Genomic DNA, 19,850 nt, shown 5'->3' on the forward strand with positions numbered 1-19,850 from the left:
CAGTGAGGAGTTGAAAATGCCAGAAAACACTGGGGCCAGCTCGTTTGCACAGTGTCTGAGGGTGGCAGGAGACACGCCGTCTGGGCCGGGAGCTTTCCGAGCATTCAGGTTCTTAAACTGCTTCCTCACACCTTCTTCATGAATATGAAGAGTTGTGGTGGGAGGAGGTGGTGTGAAATCCTCTTTTGTGTGGGGTGAGGAGGGGGGTGTTGTAGGTGAACGGTTTGAAGGTGGTGATGGCTCTATGGAGGGGGGAGAGGTGGGGGAATGAGTGTCTAAAGTGTCTCTATTGTTGGGGCCGTTGGAGGTGTGAAGGCTGCCTGATGGCTCGTCAAAACGGCAGTAGAAGTCGTTGAGGGTGTTGGCCAAGAGCAAGTCGTCAGTGGAGTGGGGGGGTTTTAGGCTTGTAGTTGGTGATATTCCTAAAACCTTTCCACACAGAGGCCGAGTCATTGTCTGAGATCTGCTGCTGCATCTTCTCAGAGTGCTGATGTTTAGCAACGTCCACTTCTTTAGTGAACCTGTACTTGGCCTCTCTGTAGCAGTCCCTGTCTCCGCTTCTGAACGCCTTTCTCTTTTCCAGCCACAGCTTTTTGAGTTTAGGAGTAAACCAGGGTTTGTCATTGTTATAACTCACCCTGGTGTGTGATGGCACAATGCTGTCCTCACAGAAGTGGATATAGGAGGTGACAGTGTCCGTGAACTCGTCCAAGCTGTTAGAAGCAGCCTTCATTGTGTCCCAGTCTGTAGACTCCAAACACGTGCGAAGCTCCTCCACAGCCTCGTTGCTCCACAGTTTTTTTGTCCTCACGACAGGTTTGGAGAGCTTCAGCCTCTGTCTGTACACGGGGATTAGGTGGATCATGGCGTGGTCAGAAAGTCCGAGTGAAGCGCGGGGCACCGCACGATAGGCCCCGCTGATCGTGCTGTAACAGTGGTCTAATGTCCTCTCCTCTCTGGTCGGGCATTTAATATACTGCTTGTATTTGGGAAGCTCATGGCTCAGATTGGCTTTGTTAAAGTCCCCAAGAGCAATGATGAGAGAGTCCGGGAATGTCCGCTCCATGTGGAGAATCTGCTCCGCGAGTGCGCCCTGAGCTGCCTGCGCATCCGCGTCTGGCGGGATGTAAACAGCGGCCAGGATGAATGAAGCAAACTCCCGCGGAGAATAAAATGGTTTGCAGTGAATAAAAAGGTATTCCAGAGAGGAAGAGCAGTGCTGAGCAATCACTGTCACATCTGTGCACCAGCCACTATTAATGTAGATGCAGACACTTCCACCTTTGGTCTTACCAGAGAGAGAGGCCTGCCGGTCCGCGCGCAGCAGATGGAAGCCCTCCAGCTTGAGCGCGCTGTCCGGGATGTCCTCACAGAGCCACGTCTCCGTAAAACATAAGACACAGGAGGAGGCAAGGTCTCTGTTCATGCTTCTCATCAGGGCAAGTTCGTCGACCTTATTCCCGAGTGAGCGTACATTGGAAAGGAAGATCCCAGGAAGAGCCGTTCGCAGTCCGCGTCTCCTCAAACGCACGAGTGCGCCGGCTCGCTTTCCTCTCTTTCGGCGTCTCGCCGTCTCGCCGAAAGATACACAGTAAAGCACAGCTGATGGGTGACTGTATGAATATATGACAAATAAATCAATATTCAGATTTATGGACCAGAAGCTTAATGATTTTCAATATTCTTAAAGGTACAATGAAGCACAGTGGGGATACAGTATTGATCAGCAATCAGTGCGTTGCTGTTGAGCTTATGCTTTGTGGCATGATGCATTCAGGATGCCGAAACAAAGCAGTATTCAGGCTCACCTCTTGCACCATCGTGTCAACTCTCCCTGGTCCTTTGTCCTGTGTCTTGTGGTATAACCCTCAGCTTATTCCACTGTAGAAGTAGTGTAAGGTTACAACTTACAATTGTCTTTAATTACAGTTTGTTCAGTGAACAAAACTTTTTTTAAATTACCAAACTGTTGCCAGATACATTTCTGCATCCTGGTTGGTTCCCAGTTGGCCCAGCGACATCTTTTTTTCCTTTCCTGTGGCCCCGTAGTTAACCTGGCAATGAGCAGAAGTAATTTTAGGATTTAAATGAGTGTAGGAGACTGAGGATGACACAAGACTGTGTGTCAACAGCTGAATAAATCAAATCACTTTTATTGTCACATCACATGTGCAGGTACACTGGTACAGTACATGTGAGTGAAATTCTTGTGTGCGAGCTTCACAAGCAACAGAGTTGTGCAAAACGTAAAACAAGTAAAATATAAGAATGGCTACATCTGAGACTAATAAATATATGTACAATATATAATAGTATATGCATTACTGTATAACAGATCAGGAAAGCTTTTAAAAATTTTAACATTTGATTGTTTTGCTTTGTTGAATTAGAAATATTATATTTAACTTATTATTGTTATTATTATTTATTATTTCAGGTGTAATTTATTAATTTTGTTTGTGGTATAGTATCTTAAAGGGTCAAAGCACCCCTCCAATAAAACCTCTGAAATATCGTCAGTTTCTTACTACAGTAAAAACATTTCTTTATATTCGTTTTTTAGTGTTTTCTCTCATAACATCTATTCCATAAATGGTGGTTTGGACACAGTTTAGAAATCTTTAAAGCAAGGGTGTCAAACATAAGCCCTGGGTGCCATAATTGGCCCGGCAAAAGCTCCATTCTGGCCCTGCTGCATTGGAAAACATGAAGGAGGAAAAATTACATTTTTGGACTTTTAACTGTTTAAGTTTTACAGCTTTATTTGTTTATTTATTTTACTAATGTTACACCAAAGTAATCAGGAAATAGATTAAAAAAAAATACACGAAAGAGGAAAGTTCCTGTTTTTTCACTTTTTCACAGTGACTTAACCCCCCCACCCCCTCCCAACTTTCAATTTTAGAGGCGAGTCACTGAGCTACACCTTCCAGAAGTTTTTCTAAAATTTGACACGTTTATTTCCGTACAGTTTCTTTATCATGTAGAAACATTGAGATGCTCTGTAGAAATTATACTTCTTATTATTTTAATGTATCTCAGGGCTTAAATATGCAATTAAACCTCTTTATGCTGACAGAAGATTAAAGTGGGATTTGTGTGGTCCATGAAGTAAAATGAGTTTGACTTTCATAAATTTTAATACACTCGTGTCTAATCTATAGATATAATAGATATAGATATAGATATAATTTATTTCGAACATGCAAATATAATTGAAATAACAACAGAAAAAAACAAAAAACAAAACTTAAAAATCATCAAGTTTTCATGTATATATCTTTGTCTACAGAATGCGTATGCTCGAAAAGGAGTAGGATGAAGTTTACACTTTTCTTGTTCCTACCCACTTATTTCAAATTTCATTGCTTACAAATCCATATCCAGGATTCAACATTATTTGATCATATATGGTCAACTATGTACAAGTCTAACACATTGAACATACACAAATAAAAACCATTTTCAGCACGTAAACCAGAACAACAACAAACTACATTTTTACATAAACTAATCACCCTGTCTATACCACCCGCTTAATCTCTGAGCTTGTTTTATATCTATGTGATAAACACCTTAATGAACACTTAAGGTTGGGTTACTCAGGCCTTGATCTATATAAAACAAAAAAAATGAGGACACAACGAGACAACTCAGTCACTGAGAGGAAGATTTCCTATATTCATGCAATTTATTATTTTTGAACAATCGTGTGAATTTTTGTATTGATGCACTTGTCTTGATTTCATCTGTACAGGTGTTCCACACACTAACTCCTCTGACTGTAATGCTCTGATATTTTACATTTGTCCTTACTACTGGCTTGCTGAACATAAGGATTCCTCTCAGGTCATGAGTATTTGGTCTTATTTGGAACAATTTCTGAATGTTGTGGGGCAAAGATTTATTTGCTGCTTTATACATTGTTTGCGCAGTTCTGAGGTCAACCAAATCTTTAAATTTGAGAATATTTAATTTGATAAAAAGTGGATTTGATGGTTCCCTTGAAGTAGCTTTATTTATTATCCTTATTGCTCTTTTTTGCAGAATGTATATTGGATAAGTGTGTGTCTTATACGTGTTTCCCCACACTTCCACACAGTATGTCATGTACGGCAGTATAATAGAACAATAGAGAGTATATAATGATGTTTGATTTATGAGATCCTTGACCTTATAGAGAATTGCCAGAGACTTCGATATTTTGCCTCTGATATGAGTAATGTGGGGAATCCAGTTATTCATTACCCATATTATTTCAATTCTTTAAAGCTGACAGGACTTTTATTTTATTTTATTTATTTTATTATTTATTTATCTATTGTTTTAGTATTTTTCAGTCAAAAACGACATAACCCGTCATGCAATCCGGGCCAGTACACGTCAACTTCCGGGTGGCGGGGCGTAAAGCCGGAATGTTTTGATTTTGAAGTCTTCTCCAACTTTAGCCGGTTGTTTCAAAGAGCAATTGTAAACGGACAGCCTCCACAGACGGTTGATGGACGCTCTGCACAGGCACCGCTCACTTTATAAAGGAACGACTCCGCCATGGAAAGAAACATATCGCAAGGTATTGCAAGGTGTCGGAGAGCTAGTTAGCTAGCATGTTGCTAACTTTTTCAGGCTATGACTCTAACGCTGCAGTGCGTTATTTTCTTGTGCTTTTAAGCGCTGTGTAGACAGGCTAAAAAACAGTCGGGCCAGGCTGCTGGAGAAATACCGGCAAATGGGGGAGAGCCAGCAGTGTAGCAGCTCCGGGGCCTCCATCATCGTCCAGGAGGTGATGGAGGAGGAGTGGAGCGCGCTGCAGTCCGAGGACCAGAGACTGCCCTCACTGTGGGGACCTGCGGGCATGGCAGAGGTCTGTCTCTCCCAGCATATCCTCATTTCTTATTAGGAATTTCTTCTGTGTTTGGATTTCGTTTGTCTCTCATTATTTGGTCATTTTTAGCTGTTAATTTAGATAAAAATCTTTATAATGTGAAAACTGCTTTGGCGTTCACACTGTGCTGCATGTAAAGGCTTGATTACAATCACTGAGAGCAGATGAGAGCTTAGTTGGTGTAATCTGAACGAGAACTGGTCTGACACTTTTCCTTACAGATGTTGGGTGTTATGAGGGAGTACGATGAACTGGCGGTGCTTGAGGAAATCCAACAGGAGCTCATGTCTGAAGGTAACACAGGTATTTTCAGTGGAGATCCAGCCTGTGTGATCCTGTTGATTCTGAGCCTCTGTGTTTCTCTGTGCTGCAGAGATGTCCATTATTGAAGAGTACGAGAAGAACCAGCTGTTTGAGCAGCAGTACATATCATCTGTCGTGGAAGGAATGGATGAGATGCGTATTATTTGCCCCATATGTCACACGTGAGTTTGGAAATCAATCGCTTTAAACGCGTGACAGCAACAATTGGTTGTTTCTCATTTCGCGATTTCTAACTGGGATTTAAAGCGGTCGACTTGCCTTAAAATGTTTTCTGTCAGAGCGGTCGCACGCACACTTTCTTCTTTGTCACAAATAGAATCTGAAGGCCATTTCACACCGAGTGCGTCATGAAACACTGACATGAAATTCAGAATTTTTGGCATGCCATCCTGTCAGTCAACCTGAGCTTGCTTCTTAATCTTACAGGAACAACTTGAACATCAACAGCTTCTTTATCTCCTGCCCCTGTGGAGTTTATATCAACACTAAGGTTTGTCTGCTGAACTCTAATCTATTAAAAAAAAACTCATTATGAAGGCTTCACTAACTTTAGAAATCATAGCTGGTTGGCACTCTGTTATTGTGAATGCCTTATTTCTGTCAGTTTGCATCGTAAATTCAGTCTTTGTTCTCCTCCTTAATAATTTGACACAGTTTCGTAGGCCTGTGTGTTCTTCCCCTATCCCAGCAGCCGTCTGTCCCGAGTTTAGATTTAGGCTAAAATGCCCCAAAAGTGACAACCTGCTCCTCTCTGTGTGTACGGGCACACAGAGCTGTGTCAGCTCGATTGCCTTAGTGAGGAGATTCCTTCACAGTGTATTCCCTAGCCTGTTCATCCTAACCACAACAATTATGGTTGCATGAAAAAGAACAGGCCATTATAAAAACTAAGCTTTTAAAATGATCTAAATACAACTACAGAACCTTGCAAAAGCACCTTTAGCTGCAATAACCTGAAGCCATCATTTCCTGTATTACCACCAGAATTTTGCTCTCAAGTTTCTACCACAACATTTCAGTATTTTTTCTTCTTCTGAGCCCTTCTGTTGTTGTTGCTGTTCTTGGATCCTTGCCCTGTTGCATGATCCAGTTTCAGCCCAGCTGTAGCTGTTGGACTGATGTCCTCACATTTGACTCTTCGGGATACAGATGTGTGACTCTGTTACTGCAAGGCGCCCAAATCATGACCCCTCCTCCACTGTGCTTCACAGCTGTTATGGCCAAACATCTCCACTTGTAGTATTAAAAGGAATTTGTTCTTTTGGTTTTCCTTGTAGTTCCTTCATATGCAGCCTCCCAGACCTAAGCTGAGCTGCTGTGTTCTTTTTAGAGACTTGGCAAACCTGCTGAGGACCAGATGTTTTATTTGAAAACTTTCTTATTAGAATGACTGTACGGACTGTCTTGATTTGAATAAAATAAAAATAGTGTATGTGGCTAAAATATGCTGAAAGCCTGTGAAGGTAAAGGAAGAGGAGAGAAAGTGGAAACATGATGAAATGTCTGCATTGTCCTTAGAAGCAGAGCATCACTCCTGATGTCCTGCAGCATCTTCTGGAGTCCAGGGTGTCGGAGCACATGGAAGACTGTCTCCACAACCCGGTGTTCTCTGTAGCTCCTAACATAGAAGGCTCTCCCAACCTCATGATAAGCTGCAAGGTATGGTGCCCGTTCATCCACACAGCTCGCACGTCAAGTGTCATTAACGTCTCAGAGTTTGAGGTGCTGTCGGTCTAAAACATCCAGATGTTCTCGTTTACTCTCACTTTAGGTTTGTGACTACCTATCCATCGTCCTGTGAACGCAGACGGCTGTCATGAGTGACTCCACTCGTGAGATTTGATTTTGAGTTTTTTGTGCTCTTTGTATATTTTATTAAATAAAGGCAATTTTGTATATTAAACGGATGATGATGTTTCTTTTCTTTACTTTTTTAGCTCGGTAGAGTCGAGCTCTGATTTTCTCACTTTATCTCAGTCATGATGAAAATAAAATCAAGAATAAAACAAAAAATATACACAATATATACAATTTAGACAGTTTAACAATATTACGCTTGTCTGAGTTTACACAACATATCAGAAATGGCAAAGCTGTCACTGCTAAACTTCACCAAAAACTAGGAGCAAAACAGAAACAGTGTTGGTTTTCTAAATAATAACCGTGCTTGAGTTTTAAATATTTTTTTTCTTTCATGCTTGTAGAACAAAATGACTGGTTTTAAATCAGAAGTTAGTCAAACTGGTCTCTGCATATACGGCTACCATTGGAAAAACCCAGAAACTATTCTAATGGTCAAATCACGTCTTTATTGATATACTCAGATGGCAAAACTCACCGTTAAGGGTAAAGTGGAAGCGGTTAAATGTTGTCTTTATGGGGAAAAAGTTAATATTTGCACCTTTACTGTATGTAAAGGATGTAGCTACATTCTGCTAACTCCCTGGTTTGCAAAGTCCCTTTGTAAAACCTGAGTGGTGTAGTTTTTTGTGTAAATGATTGCACTGCACAGTACCATCATTTAGAACATATAAACCATGCTGTGTTCAGTATGAGTTAAAACTGAAAATTGAGCCCATCAGCAAAGTGTTTATTGAGGACACTACTCTACTGTAACACGTGATGTGTTTTTTGCATAAGAGAAAGGGGTTTAAAGCCCCTTCACATTGGTTTGAGAACTGGAATATGTGTCCATCTTTAATATACATTCTTTCCCTTGCTGCGTAAAAACCCATTCCTCAGCATTTTTAAAAAAACTTGTCACAGAAATGGCCTCGTTGAGGCTCTGCAGCCCCAGTCATTAACGCTCTGCATTAATGACTGGGGGAATTAATGACTGGAGGAAACATGTATGTTAAAAATTGTTAAAACATAATTAACAAATGAGACAGTTAATGCTGTGCATTGCTGTTAGAGCTTAATATGCCGTGAAACTTTTGCAAGCGCCGTTTCCCAGCGTAGTACTGGGCGCGACCTGTAGAGGGAGACATTGTTCCAACCCTGTGAACGACCTGACCGGAAAACCACCAGCAAAGTGGAGCGGAGGCAGGCAGAGGAAAGATGGCAGCCGCGGCAGTGGCTGAGTTTCAGAGAGCACAGTCTCTTCTTGGAACAGACCGGAATGCCTCTATTGATATCTTACATTCAATAGGTAAATATATTCCGCAAAACGTGGCGCTAGAGAGAAAGTTATTTCACGAGTAGACACAGAGCCTTTTACTTTGCTCCATCAGTCCTGGAGCAGCTCAGTTAGCCAGGCTTGCTCTTTGCTCGCTAGGTAGCGGCTAAGCTAACGCGAGCTAGCTAGCTAGCTCAGTGCTGCCCGTGTCTTTTTGCCGACTGCTTTGCACAGTGAGTCAGCAGCAGCGGGCTAGCCGGCTAGCAATATACCGGCTAGCTTATTAGACAAGCTAATGTTAGCTACCCCGCTCATTCATTTGACAGTGACTTGGGTGACAGCTGGCTAGTTAATGTTAGCTAGCAGCCAGCGTTGTTAGCAGCTATCCCTTGTCTGGTCAGATGACAGGCCGACAAAGAAACTTAAGTGAAAATGAGTTTGTTGCCTAATATCACCGTCTTAATCATAACGCATGTCAGTGCGGGGTTGTGATTCTTTCTGTCGTTTGTAAAGGCTTAGCGGTTTAGTCGCCAATGCCGTTTATTGTTTCACTGTGACAGCTCCGGTATTTCGCAGCTTCTGGAGCCTCTTGGCTGCTCGCCATCCACCTCATTCCGCTCATGATAGCTATATCTTGTAGCGTTAAGAGACGGAAGTGGTAATGGGACATCTGCATTTTCACTGTTTGTATATCGCGGTGATTCACGTTAACACGGATCAGATGACATCATCATTATGTGTGTTGTAGTGAAGCGGGACATCCAGGACAGCGATGAGGAGGCGGTGCGTGTCAAAGAACAGAGCATCCTGGAGCTGGGGGGGCTGCTGGCGAAGACGGGACAGGCCGCAGGTAAACACAACGCAGTGTCCTGATTTTTAACACGCTGTTTATGATTTGTTTACATACGTTGTGAATGTTGAGCAGCTAGACCAATAGGAAACCAACTTTAACCAACTCTTGTTTGGGCGTCTTGATGAAAACTTTGAGCAAACTCCTGAAAAACCTGAGTCACATGAAATGTTAGGGCTATGGTCCCTGCTAGATCAAGTACGATTGTTGTGTGTCCTAGGAGTTTGTTCTGGTCTAGGGGTTTGGTTGAATCATCAGGTTTGCTAAGAAAGGTTCATAAGTGAGTGAATGAAGTGAACCAGAAGTTAGGAAAGGTGTTTCATTGCTTCCTTCATTACCCCCTTTAGTTATGGATTCACTGGACCACTGAAAGGCAAAGAGACTGGATGAAAAATTATATTTTTGCCCTCTCAGTGTGAGCAGGACTGGAATGACCAACATGTTTACAGGCTTCCAGGCTGACATGTGCAGATGCCAGATCTCTGGACATAATGGCGTCACACAGTTCACAGCTAGGTTTAATAAAACTCGCTGTTCAGGGAAGCAAATAGGCAACACTACTGAAGCTTGATTTAGGCTTCTGCGGGAAACAATTGGGTTCGAATTTTAATGTAAGCTGTGATGTAGATCTGATGCAGAAGTATAATATATAAGTGACGAAGACGATCGTGTCAATGAGTTCTGTCACTTCCTAGTATACTGACAGGCCTGTGTCTTGAACACCCACAGCTGAATTCTGAACCTTAGTGAAATCAGCTTGCTATGAAATTGTTTGGTATTGTATTAAATATGATGGTGGTGGGCTCTGTAGTGTAAATGTTTACATTCATCTAACACATGACAGGTCCTGGGTTCGAGACCAGGAGGAGTTATAAATACCTGCGAGGGTTGTGTCAGGAAGTGGGAAGAAAATCACGTCAAGGATGTAGATCCACCTGCTGCTGACGCAGCAACTGAAAGAAACTTCATTTGAAACGATAAAAGTGAAATTTTTGCCATGTTTTAGGGTGATCATTAATTAACTGACTGCTGAGATAATGAAAGCCTTTATAAGAAAAAAGTTCATGTGGCTAATGGTAGCAGAAAAGAGATTACGTGAGCAGCATTTCTTAATACAGCTGTTTGATTTGACTGCTAATGAAGTGGTATGTTTGAGTTTCCTTGTTTGTGTAACCAGAATAAAACACTGACTATGATAATATGGGCATTGAAACTGTGCTTTTTGTAGTTCGACATTGGGACAAAGTAGTTTGAACACTTCAGACCCACAACATCAAAATTCACTGTCCCTTTTGTAAGATCAGGTCGATTCTGTGAGGCTTTCTTTGCCTAAAGCCTTTAAGGAGAACCTAAAATCTCCTTCACATCTGTCATTAACTCCATGACATTTTCACAATGAGGTCAACATAAGGTGACTGATTTTTGCCATGAAATCTGCCATGACTGATCCAGGGAAGAACATATGGAAGAGGCAAATGAAAGGAAACGTGCCAGGAGCTAGTAGAGAAGTGAGCCAGTAGAGGTGGGCTGCAGAGGCTTTGCAGGGTGCTCACTCTGCAAAGTCCTAAACCAACTGGGCCTAACAGGAGTGGCTAGGAAGAGCGCCTTCTGGTCTGTATGTGAAGCCACAGAGAAGGCCACAAGGTGGCTGTGGATAAAGAGGACTGATCCATGGGTGGCTGCTGCTGGGATACAGGCTGGGGTCTGATCAACCTTTGCTGGGTCGCCTGGGTGTAGGTGTCCGATGTTGAAAGACCTGAAAGACCCGACTGCTGACAACTGCTGAGGACTTTAAAGGATCGAGTTTGTGTTTTTATTGGCAGCAGTGAATGACACAGGCCATTCTTTTAAGTTGTCGGTTGAGTCCAAAGACAGAAAACATTGAGGTTCATGACTTACAGATGAATCATAAGACATGTGGCTTTATTGAAATCTAAAAGTAACAGACTTAGCTTTTTCCTCCATTACTGAGAAAACAGTTTGAAGTTGCCTTTTTCTGAAATTGCAGTTTGTTTTTATTTGCCCTAGATAAATAATTTTTTTCTGTTTATCCTCTTCTCAGAGCTCGGGGGGCTGCTAAAATATGTCCGGCCCTTCCTCAACTCCATCTCCAAGGCCAAGGCAGCCCGGCTGGTCCGCTCCCTGCTGGACCTGTTCCTGGACATGGAGGCTGCCACGGGTCAGGAGGTAGAGCTCTGCCTTGAATGCATAGAGTGGGCCAAGGCTGAGAAGAGGACCTTCCTCAGACAGGCGCTAGAGGTGAGATGTGCTGCTGTTATGCCTCAACTGCACTGATCACTTTGTTCAGTGACCGGGTCTTTACCTTTCACGTTTATTTGGGCGAGCAGTAACGCTCTGTGAACAGGCGGATGTGTTTAGTTCCCTTTTTTATTGGAGTCTAGTCTTTTCTTGTGGGAAAGAAAAAGTGAGAAGGAAAAACTCCCTTTTAACAGGAAGAAGACCAGGATCAGGATTGGAAGACACCCAGAGAGTAATAATAATAACTTAATTTGTACAGCACTTTATTTTTTTACCCATGTGAACCTAATAATAACATATAGTCAAGTCAAGTTTATTTATAAAGTTTATTTATTTATAAAAAATTTAAAAACAACCAAGGCTGACCAAAGTGCTGTACAATAAAATACAATAAAACACAGGTACATAAAATACCTTCTGGAGTAGCAGAGCTACAAACTAAATCTCAATAATCTGGATTGTGAGCAGCAAAGGAACCCAGCTCATCACCCTTTACATATCCCAGGATGTTCTTATCAGCAGAAATTAACAGTTTGTCAGGTTTACATTCAGGGGGAGAAATAACCTCTCCTCTCTCCTCAGGCTCGACTCATCTCACTGTACTTCGACACAAAGTGCTACCAGGAGGCTCTGCAGCTTGGTGGGTGAAAATCTACTCACATTTCAGTTTTTAATTTGCCTGACAAGACAAACCTTGTGTGTACAACTTGCAGAAAACATATTAGTGTTCTATAAAACTATTTTTTAAAATAGCTTTAGTCCTTATTTAAGGACTCCAGGTTTTCCGCCTGTCTAAAGAAGAATCTCACGCTGAGATCTGACTCTACTGCATGTCTTCTTTCTCCAGGCTCCCAGTTGCTGCAGGAGCTCAAGAAGATGGATGATAAGGCCCTGCTAGTGGAGGTTCAGCTGCTGGAGAGTAAGACATACCACGCCCTCAGTAACCTGCCCAAGGCCCGCGCAGCCCTCACGTCTGCTAGGACAACCGCCAACGCCATCTACTGCCCGCCCAAACTACAAGCAGCTTTAGACATGCAGTCAGGTACCCTTCGTAAAAGCAAGAAACAAATCAAAATGCGCGTCTGTGCAGCGTTGCCAGCTTGACATTTGTGTGTGCTCACGTGTTTCCAGGGATCATTCATGCAGCGGAGGAGAAAGACTGGAAGACGGCTTACTCCTACTTCTACGAGGCCTTCGAGGGCTACGACTCCATCGACAGCCCCCGAGCCATCACAGCCCTCAAATACATGCTGCTCTGCAAAATCATGCTCAATGCGTAAGTGCTCTACATCACTGGGGCCTTTAGAGGTTAATACAGCTACTGGAAATACAAAACTCTGTTTCCAAAGGAGTCGCCATGCTGTGTCTGACATATCTGCTTCTCTGCCTCAGGCCAGAAGATGTCCAGGCCCTCATTAGTGGCAAGCTAGCTCTGCGGTATGCCGGCAGACAGGTATCACTCTTTGTTTCAACTTTTTATTTTACTTAAAAACTTTAAAAATACAATAGACTTTGCCTGGAACTATTATTTCTATCCTAGCCAGACTTCAAAAACGATGTGGAGCTTTGGATTGCTCTGTGCATGGTCCTGTAATCCAGATAAAGATGGACTAAGTGATGGGCTTTCATTGCTTAAGTCTGCTTATGAATTCCTTTCTTTTGGAGCCAGAAGTGACCCAGTTAACCGTGTTTGTGGTTGTAGCACAAACACATACCTACTCATTAGTGCCAAGTAAAGACTGTGTAGAATACTAGAAAGGCACTCACCAAAACTGAAGCACAGACTCTTTGAACAGGCTCTTCCACACAGCACGCCAAATTATTTAGAATGGATCATAGTATTAAAAATGCTCCAAAAGGCCTCAACACAACAAAATGCTGGAGAGGTCCAGTTCAGTGACTCCTTTTAGTGGAGGTGAAGCCAAGCAGACAGCTGTCTGCTACAGTGAGCTCACCTGTAGGTCAGAGTGGGAGCACCCCTAACTTTGAGCCTCTTTAAAAACCAGGCTGTAAATAAGCCTGGTATTTGTAGCATCCACATGTTGCTGCTTAATCTCACCCCAGCTGAACACTTGTTGGAGGTTTTGGACCGATGCGTTAGCACAACAGCAAATGAGGGAATGTGTTTTGGAAGCATGATGTTCCATCCCTCCAGTAGAGTTACAGAGACGTGATCTTCACTTTGCACCATGAGCTGCATAATATGCTGTGTGAGAATGGGCAGCCGTGGCAACAGTAACCATTTTACCCCAAATGGACGGCTTTCTGCAGGATTTACTGTATATTTGTGAACACTTGGTTGTTTTGTGTCCAGTATCTGTCAGTAAAAGCTGTTCGGTCATGTTGGCTCTACTGTTATCCATCCCTCTCTTTCTCTCCCACAGACAGACTCGCTGAAATGTGTGGCACAAGCCAGCAAGAACCGGTCGCTGGCAGACTTTGAAAAGGTGAGTGTATGTAGAGTTTGATGACTTTTTTCTTGACATTGTGGTTAGTAGACTTGTTTGTGTGGGTTACATTTTCAGTTGTAATAATATTTGAACCCCCTCCTGTCATTTGTGATGAAAAATGCCCTCAACTTCCCCTCCCCAGGCACTAACAGAGTACAAAGCAGAGCTGCGGGATGATCCCATCATCAGCACCCACCTGACCAAGCTGTATGATAACCTGCTGGAGCAGAACCTCATCAGGGTCATCGAGCCATTCTCCAGGGTCCAGGTAATCCTCTCCAGTCACTTCTGACAGATATGAACATGGCTCATATAGAATAACAGCTACCTGTGTAGTGCGCTGATTACTGCTTAGTGTTTATAAGCACTCGTATTCTCTTCTCTGACAGATAGCACACATTTCCTCCCTCATCAAACTCTCTAAGGTAAGGTTTTGCTCTTGCTGGTTAGTATTTCATTTTCATTATGCACCAGTTGCCTGCTTTAAGTATTTACAAAAGGTTTATATTGTGATCGCTGCACTCATGCTGTGTCTGTCTTGCAGGGAGACGTGGAGAGGAAATTATCACAAATGATCTTGGATTCGAAGTTTCATGGTAGGTGTGAGCGTTGTTTGTCAATGAATACTTGGGTTGTGTACATGATATGGATGGTGTAATGTGTTAGGAATGAAAGGATGCCACATGGTTTGATGGAAATAAAAACGATCAACCGACACAGGGCTGAATTCAAAGACACAAGTAATAAATGATGGAGTGGGCTTGTCCATTTTGCCACAATAGCAGCTCAGAATGGTACTGTAGATGATGGATGGTGTCCAGCAGAATCTCCTCCCAGATCTGGACCAGGGCATCACTGAGCTCCTGGACAGTCTGAGATGTAACCAGAACATAATGTCCCAGAGGTGTTCTGTTGGATTTAAGTCAGGCCAGGATGGAGGCCAGTCAGTGGTATCAATTCCTTTATCTGTCAGGAACCTCCTGCATCCTCTCACCATATAAGGCTGGGCATTGTCGTGCACCAAAAATAACCCAGGACCAGCATGGGAGTAGGGTCTTACACTGGGTCCAAGGATTCTATCCTATTGCCTAACAGCAGTCGGGGTGTCTGTAGAACTCTGTGTGCCCCTCCATGGATATGCCTCCCCAGACCATCACGGACCCACCAAACTGGTCATGCTGAACGATGTTACAGACGTCTCCACGGCTACTCCAGACCCTTTAACGCCTGTCACAGGTGTTCAGGGTAAACCTGCTCTCACCTGTACAGATTGCTGTTGTCAGACCTTCCAATTCTGCTGTTCTACAGCAAATGCAAGTCGAGTCCAGGGTGTCGGGCAGTGAGCACAGGGAAAACTAGAGGATATCGGGCCCTCAGGTCACCCTGACAAAGTCTGTTTCTGATTGTTTGGTCACACAAATTCACACCTGTGGCTGCTGGAGTTCATGTTGAAGCTCTGGCAGTGCTCATCCTGTTCCTGCTTGCACAAAGGAGCAGATATTGATCCTGCTGATGTGTTGAGGATCTTCTACGTCCCTGTCCAGCTCTCCCAGAGTAACTGTCTGTGTCCTGCAGCCTCCACAGTCTCATGTTCTTGAGACTGTCCTGGGAGACACAGCAAACCTTCTGACAATGACACACATCCTATTGTGTGGGGGTGGCTGTAGCTCAGGCGGTAGAGCAAGTCATCTACTGATCGGAAGGTTGGTGGTTCGATTCCTGGCTTCCCCTAGTCTGCATGCCAAATATCCTTGGGCAAGATAGTAACCCCAAATTGCTCTCCGATGCACTCATCGGAGTGTGAATGTGTGTGAATGCTACTTAGAAAGCACTTAGAACAATGTGCTTGTGCGAATGGGTGTAAATGGGTGAATGCACAAGTTGTGTAAAGCGCTTTGAGTGTTCAGAAGAGTAGAAAAGCGCCATATAAGAACTAGTCCTAGAGTAGTTGGACTACCTGTGCAGGGTTCAGGTATCGCCTCATGCTACCAGTGGTGACGGTCACCTTAGCCAAATGCAAAACTAGTGAAAGATGAGAAAGGATAAAATGTAAAGCTGTAAAACCACTCCTGTTTTGAACGTTGTCTCATTGTTGCTGTTAATCAGCTGAAACTCTGCTACTTCACATCAATGTCCCACAAGTTTAACTGACTTGATGCTACAAGTGTTCTTTGATTCTTGAGCGAGGTATATAAAGTGGATATCTGATACACTAAGTTTTCTTTGCTTAAGCAAAGTCCTTGGGACAATATTTTAAGCTACAGGTAGAGTAGCTCAATAACTGTTGACCTCCACATTTTTGCATATGTTTGAAAAATATATAACAACTAAAGGAGTTTTACGAAAGTTTAACAAGAAGCCCGCAAATATTCCGATCAGCTGACGGCTGTCTATTTATGTTCAAACATTAATTGTCCCTGATCAAAGGTCTTTTTTAAAAATAGAATTTAATTGTGCAGTATGGTTTATAACGTTCACTCACAGTCCCAGTCCTGATGCAGGTCTTCTGTACATCACTGTGTACGAGTGTTTTCCTCTTTAAATAATGATGTTTTGTGGCTCTTTCCTGCTTTCACTCCTTCCTACTCCACAGGTATTTTGGACCAAGGGGAAGGCGTCCTGATTGTGTTTGATGAGCCGGTGGTGGATAAGACGTACGAGGCGGCACTAGAGACCATTCAGAACATGAGCAAAGTGGTGGACTCTCTCTACAACAAAGCCAAGAAGCTTACATAAGGTGAGTCTGATTGAGATCATTCACATGCACTGTAGAAAGATGCTTTTACTTCATTCCAGCAGTCTTGAGCAGTGATGAAGTAACTACACAATAAAGTGAGTTACTCTCCAAGGTATGAATTTTATTTTAATTTCTAAATATTTTGAATCCATGAATCAGTAAAATGTGTGTCTGGCTCTGCAGATCTTACAGGAGGCCAAGACCAATCCTGTAAAAATGAAACCTCAGAGCTTATTTGTGGTGACTCTGACCTGTTTACTGTAAGGTATAGAAAACCTCCGTCAGCCTGTTTGTTACTGAATTAAAGATCAGAACCAGGGGTTCAGTTAGATGCCACTGCCGTCTCTTTCTGTCACATAACTCGTGTTCACCTGCCAACTGTGAGTCTGGGTGTGGTGTTTGCCTTCAGCATGATCATTATTGACTCACAGCGAGTTGAACGTCCTGTAGTTAGCGGTTTAGTGTGAGTGTTTACTGCTTCACCTCCATCTCATCGCTGTAAACTGAGCCTCTTTGGAGTTTTGGAGTTTTGGACTGATGGACGACGAGATGAGATTTAAAGGTTTTAAAATGTGTTTTGACAGGTAAGATTGGGAATCGTTTGAGTGAATAGTTCTCCAGGATTTAATGATTTCATTAATTATTCTGGTAGCTGATGAAAATTGATTGAATAATTAATTAATGTTTTGTGGGTTTTTCCCCTTGTATTGACTGATATGCGACGCAGCAGGAGAAAACACGGCTAAAGTCAAATATTTTTTGATGATTTTCTTTTTTTATGTTTCCTAAAATTACAAAAACTTTAAAATGAACAAAAAAAACAGGTTTCATTTATGCCTTTCAAAACACTTTGTACACGACGATGTCAAAATAGTCCATTCTTTGAGTTATTGTAGTTTAGTAATAATACAAACACGTGAATACACACTTATAGAACGATTGTAAATTTTTAAACTTGTCATTAAAAACTGCTGAAAAAGCAAAAGTCACCAGTGTCACTAACTGCAGATTTATGCTTCAGCAGAAAATCTATACCTCAAGCACCTTGAGACTACTGTTGTTGTGATTTGGTGCTATATAAATAAAGTTTTGCCTCATTGTGAAAACACACAGCGATGCAGACTACAACTATTGTTGTGTTGATTCCTCGTGTGTATTACCGGCTACTTTTTCACTGCAGTTTTTTAATTTATCACAGAGAGAATAAAAATCACTGTCTCAGTATGAAGAATAATGATCCTAGCACTCATAAAGAATAACAAATGTCAGCAAATTCCTGGAGGGAGATATATGAAGAAGGAACACGGTGGTGTGGCTGCGCTGAGCCAGGGTTTCCTCCTCATGGCGTACAGGTTTGCTGAACAAGGACCTGGGTTACAAACGTGCTTTGTTTATTTGCAGTTTATTCATCAGAAGCTGTTCAAATTATATTTTTCAGACATATTTTTGAGAGATCTTTTGCACACAATGAAGTTAAGATTACAAAATATTTGAAGGTCTGCTTGTTCTTGGTTGTGTTTTTTTGTGTGTGTTTGTGCAGCCAGGATTCTGGTTCTGTATCTTTAGCTGAGTTTTTGTGTACTGGGTCACATGTGTGTGACAGGTTGAGCACAACCCCTGCTGTAACAGGTCCAGAGGTTTTATAAATGACTTTATCATTGGCACAATAGTATGTAGGTGACAGGTTAAAAAGCGTGTGTACGTCCTCAATCCTTGTAGGTAGCTGTCTGATCCCTCCATCACCCGACGTGCCCAATCCAATGTTCAAACAAACGTAGCACAGAAAAAAGAAGAGCGGTTTCTGTCTGCTCTGTAAATCAGAAGCAGCTAGCCTGGTCCCGAGTGTGGTGTGTCCTGCTGCCTGTAAGGCAAACATAAACTAACCTCATCCTGGTGTCTGTTGATCATTTTTTCTGTCTTGTTTGTCTTTATGGTTCTCCTCAGAGTGACACCATCTGTCCTCCTGTCTGGAGTGACGTGGGCCAGTCTGACCTTTGTCGATTGCTTCACTTCAACCCGGGAGGGACGAGGGGAGAAGGATGAGGAGATCACAAAACACTCAACAACCCAGCAAGCAAAACAACCAGCTGCCCCACTGAAGATGACCCAACAGAACAGCAAACTGACAGGGTGGACTGCCCGCTCCTCCTGGTCCTCCCTCAGCCCTCTGCTCTCCCGCCCCTCCTGTCACTGTCTCTTCCTTCCAATCTAATTGGGGTTGATCAGACACAAAGTGCTCCTCCCTATGGACAAATCCAGGCACTGCGCCTTTCTTCTTTTCTCCCACCACTGATTTTTACTGTATGTAAAATTGGATGAGCCTCTTTTCCTTTTCCTTTTTGTTTAGTTTTTATTTTGGTTCCTGTTTCTCTCTGCGCTGGCCATCAGGGAATCTTGTAAAATACCAGTAAAGAATACATATACAGCACTTATACATAAATGTATTATAAACAGACAGACACACACACACACACACACAAAAATGTTTGATCTGTTCTCAGAGTGTAAAAAAGGGTGAAGGTGGGTTGGTTGGTTGGTAGATCTGAATTCTACCTGCTCTGTTTAATTTTCCAGCCGGCCCTGAAACCGAACATTTGAATTTTATCTGTTGTTGTGAAAAATGGACCCCGTGTTGTCCACAGGACATCAAACAGCCCTTCTTTCCTTGCCACCCTCTCCCTTTAACGTTTTCACCCTAAGTGTGCTCACTCGCTCACTCACAAGGCATTCTGGGATTTGTGGACCATACAGGGAATTGCTCTTCTGTCCACTCGGGACCATGCCACAGGAAAAGGGGAGAACAGTCATCACACCATGCTGGGGTCTCCAATACCCCCTCCTCTTTCCTCCCCTCTGCACTCCCACCTCCTGTTTGTATATAACATTGCCAAGCGCCTCTGTTCATCCCAGGCCTGATGATGTATTCACACTGTTCCCCTTTTTTTATAATCCATAAGAACAGAGTATACCTTGCCACTGAGAGCTCGGTCAGTCACATGAAGAGCTTTTGAGGCTTAAGATGTGACTTGATGGTGAACTCTGTGTTCTGAGATATGATGAGTCGGTTGTGCAGAAAAGGGCAGGCTTTGCTGAAGAAAATAAAGCTGTACATTTCTGGGAACTTAATTTTGCAAGGACTCAAAGGTTTACCATATATGACATAGAGAAAGAAAAATGCTAATAAAAAAGTCAAACCTGCAAGCGGTGTGCTTTTACAACACTGGGAATAG

The 19,850-nt window shown here is 42.8% G+C and overlaps 2 protein-coding genes across 3 annotated transcripts; both read left to right on the forward strand.

The window, feature by feature from the left end:
* The first annotated feature begins 4,382 nt into the window (after positions 1 to 4,382).
* Positions 4,383 to 7,113, forward strand: rpain (RPA interacting protein). 2 transcript variants are annotated; one of them, XM_040037258.1, is made up of 7 exons: positions 4,383 to 4,570; positions 4,670 to 4,861; positions 5,104 to 5,176; positions 5,256 to 5,367; positions 5,633 to 5,696; positions 6,725 to 6,865; positions 6,978 to 7,113. In XM_040037258.1, the coding sequence occupies exons 1-7, from the start codon at positions 4,499 to 4,501 to the stop codon at positions 7,005 to 7,007; spliced, it is 684 nt and encodes a 227-aa protein (XP_039893192.1). In that variant the 5' UTR covers positions 4,383 to 4,498; the 3' UTR covers positions 7,008 to 7,113. The 2 variants fall into 2 exon arrangements, with proteins under 2 accessions (XP_039893192.1, XP_039893193.1); XM_040037259.1 differs by having other exon boundaries at positions 6,728 to 6,865.
* A 1,110-nt stretch (positions 7,114 to 8,223) lies between these two features.
* LOC120736892 (26S proteasome non-ATPase regulatory subunit 11A) lies at positions 8,224 to 19,818 on the forward strand. Its single transcript, XM_040037255.1, has 13 exons — positions 8,224 to 8,357; positions 9,073 to 9,174; positions 11,237 to 11,433; positions 12,016 to 12,073; positions 12,281 to 12,475; positions 12,565 to 12,709; positions 12,826 to 12,886; positions 13,818 to 13,880; positions 14,026 to 14,151; positions 14,273 to 14,308; positions 14,428 to 14,479; positions 16,477 to 16,620; positions 18,565 to 19,818. The coding sequence occupies exons 1-12, from the start codon at positions 8,267 to 8,269 to the stop codon at positions 16,617 to 16,619; spliced, it is 1,269 nt and encodes a 422-aa protein (XP_039893189.1). The 5' UTR covers positions 8,224 to 8,266; the 3' UTR covers position 16,620; positions 18,565 to 19,818.
* Positions 19,819 to 19,850: the final 32 nt, after the last annotated feature.

The sequence above is a fragment of the Simochromis diagramma genome, unplaced genomic scaffold (assembly GCF_900408965.1).
Source record: "Simochromis diagramma unplaced genomic scaffold, fSimDia1.1 OVJJ01000516.1, whole genome shotgun sequence".
Taxonomy (NCBI): Eukaryota; Metazoa; Chordata; class Actinopteri; order Cichliformes; family Cichlidae; genus Simochromis; species Simochromis diagramma.

Coding starts and splice junctions, on each gene's coding strand:
- rpain (XM_040037258.1), top strand. CDS start 4,499: ATGGACGCTCTGCACAGGCACCGCTCACTTTATAAAGGAACGACTCCG. Junction 4,571..4,669: donor GGAAAGAAACATATCGCAAG/GTATTGCAAGGT, acceptor TGTGCTTTTAAG/CGCTGTGTAGACAGGCTAAA. Junction 5,368..5,632: donor ATTTGCCCCATATGTCACAC/GTGAGTTTGGAA, acceptor TTAATCTTACAG/GAACAACTTGAACATCAACA.
- LOC120736892 (XM_040037255.1), top strand. CDS start 8,267: ATGGCAGCCGCGGCAGTGGCTGAGTTTCAGAGAGCACAGTCTCTTCTT. Junction 13,881..14,025: donor CGCTGGCAGACTTTGAAAAG/GTGAGTGTATGT, acceptor TCCCCTCCCCAG/GCACTAACAGAGTACAAAGC. Junction 14,309..14,427: donor CCCTCATCAAACTCTCTAAG/GTAAGGTTTTGC, acceptor TCTGTCTTGCAG/GGAGACGTGGAGAGGAAATT.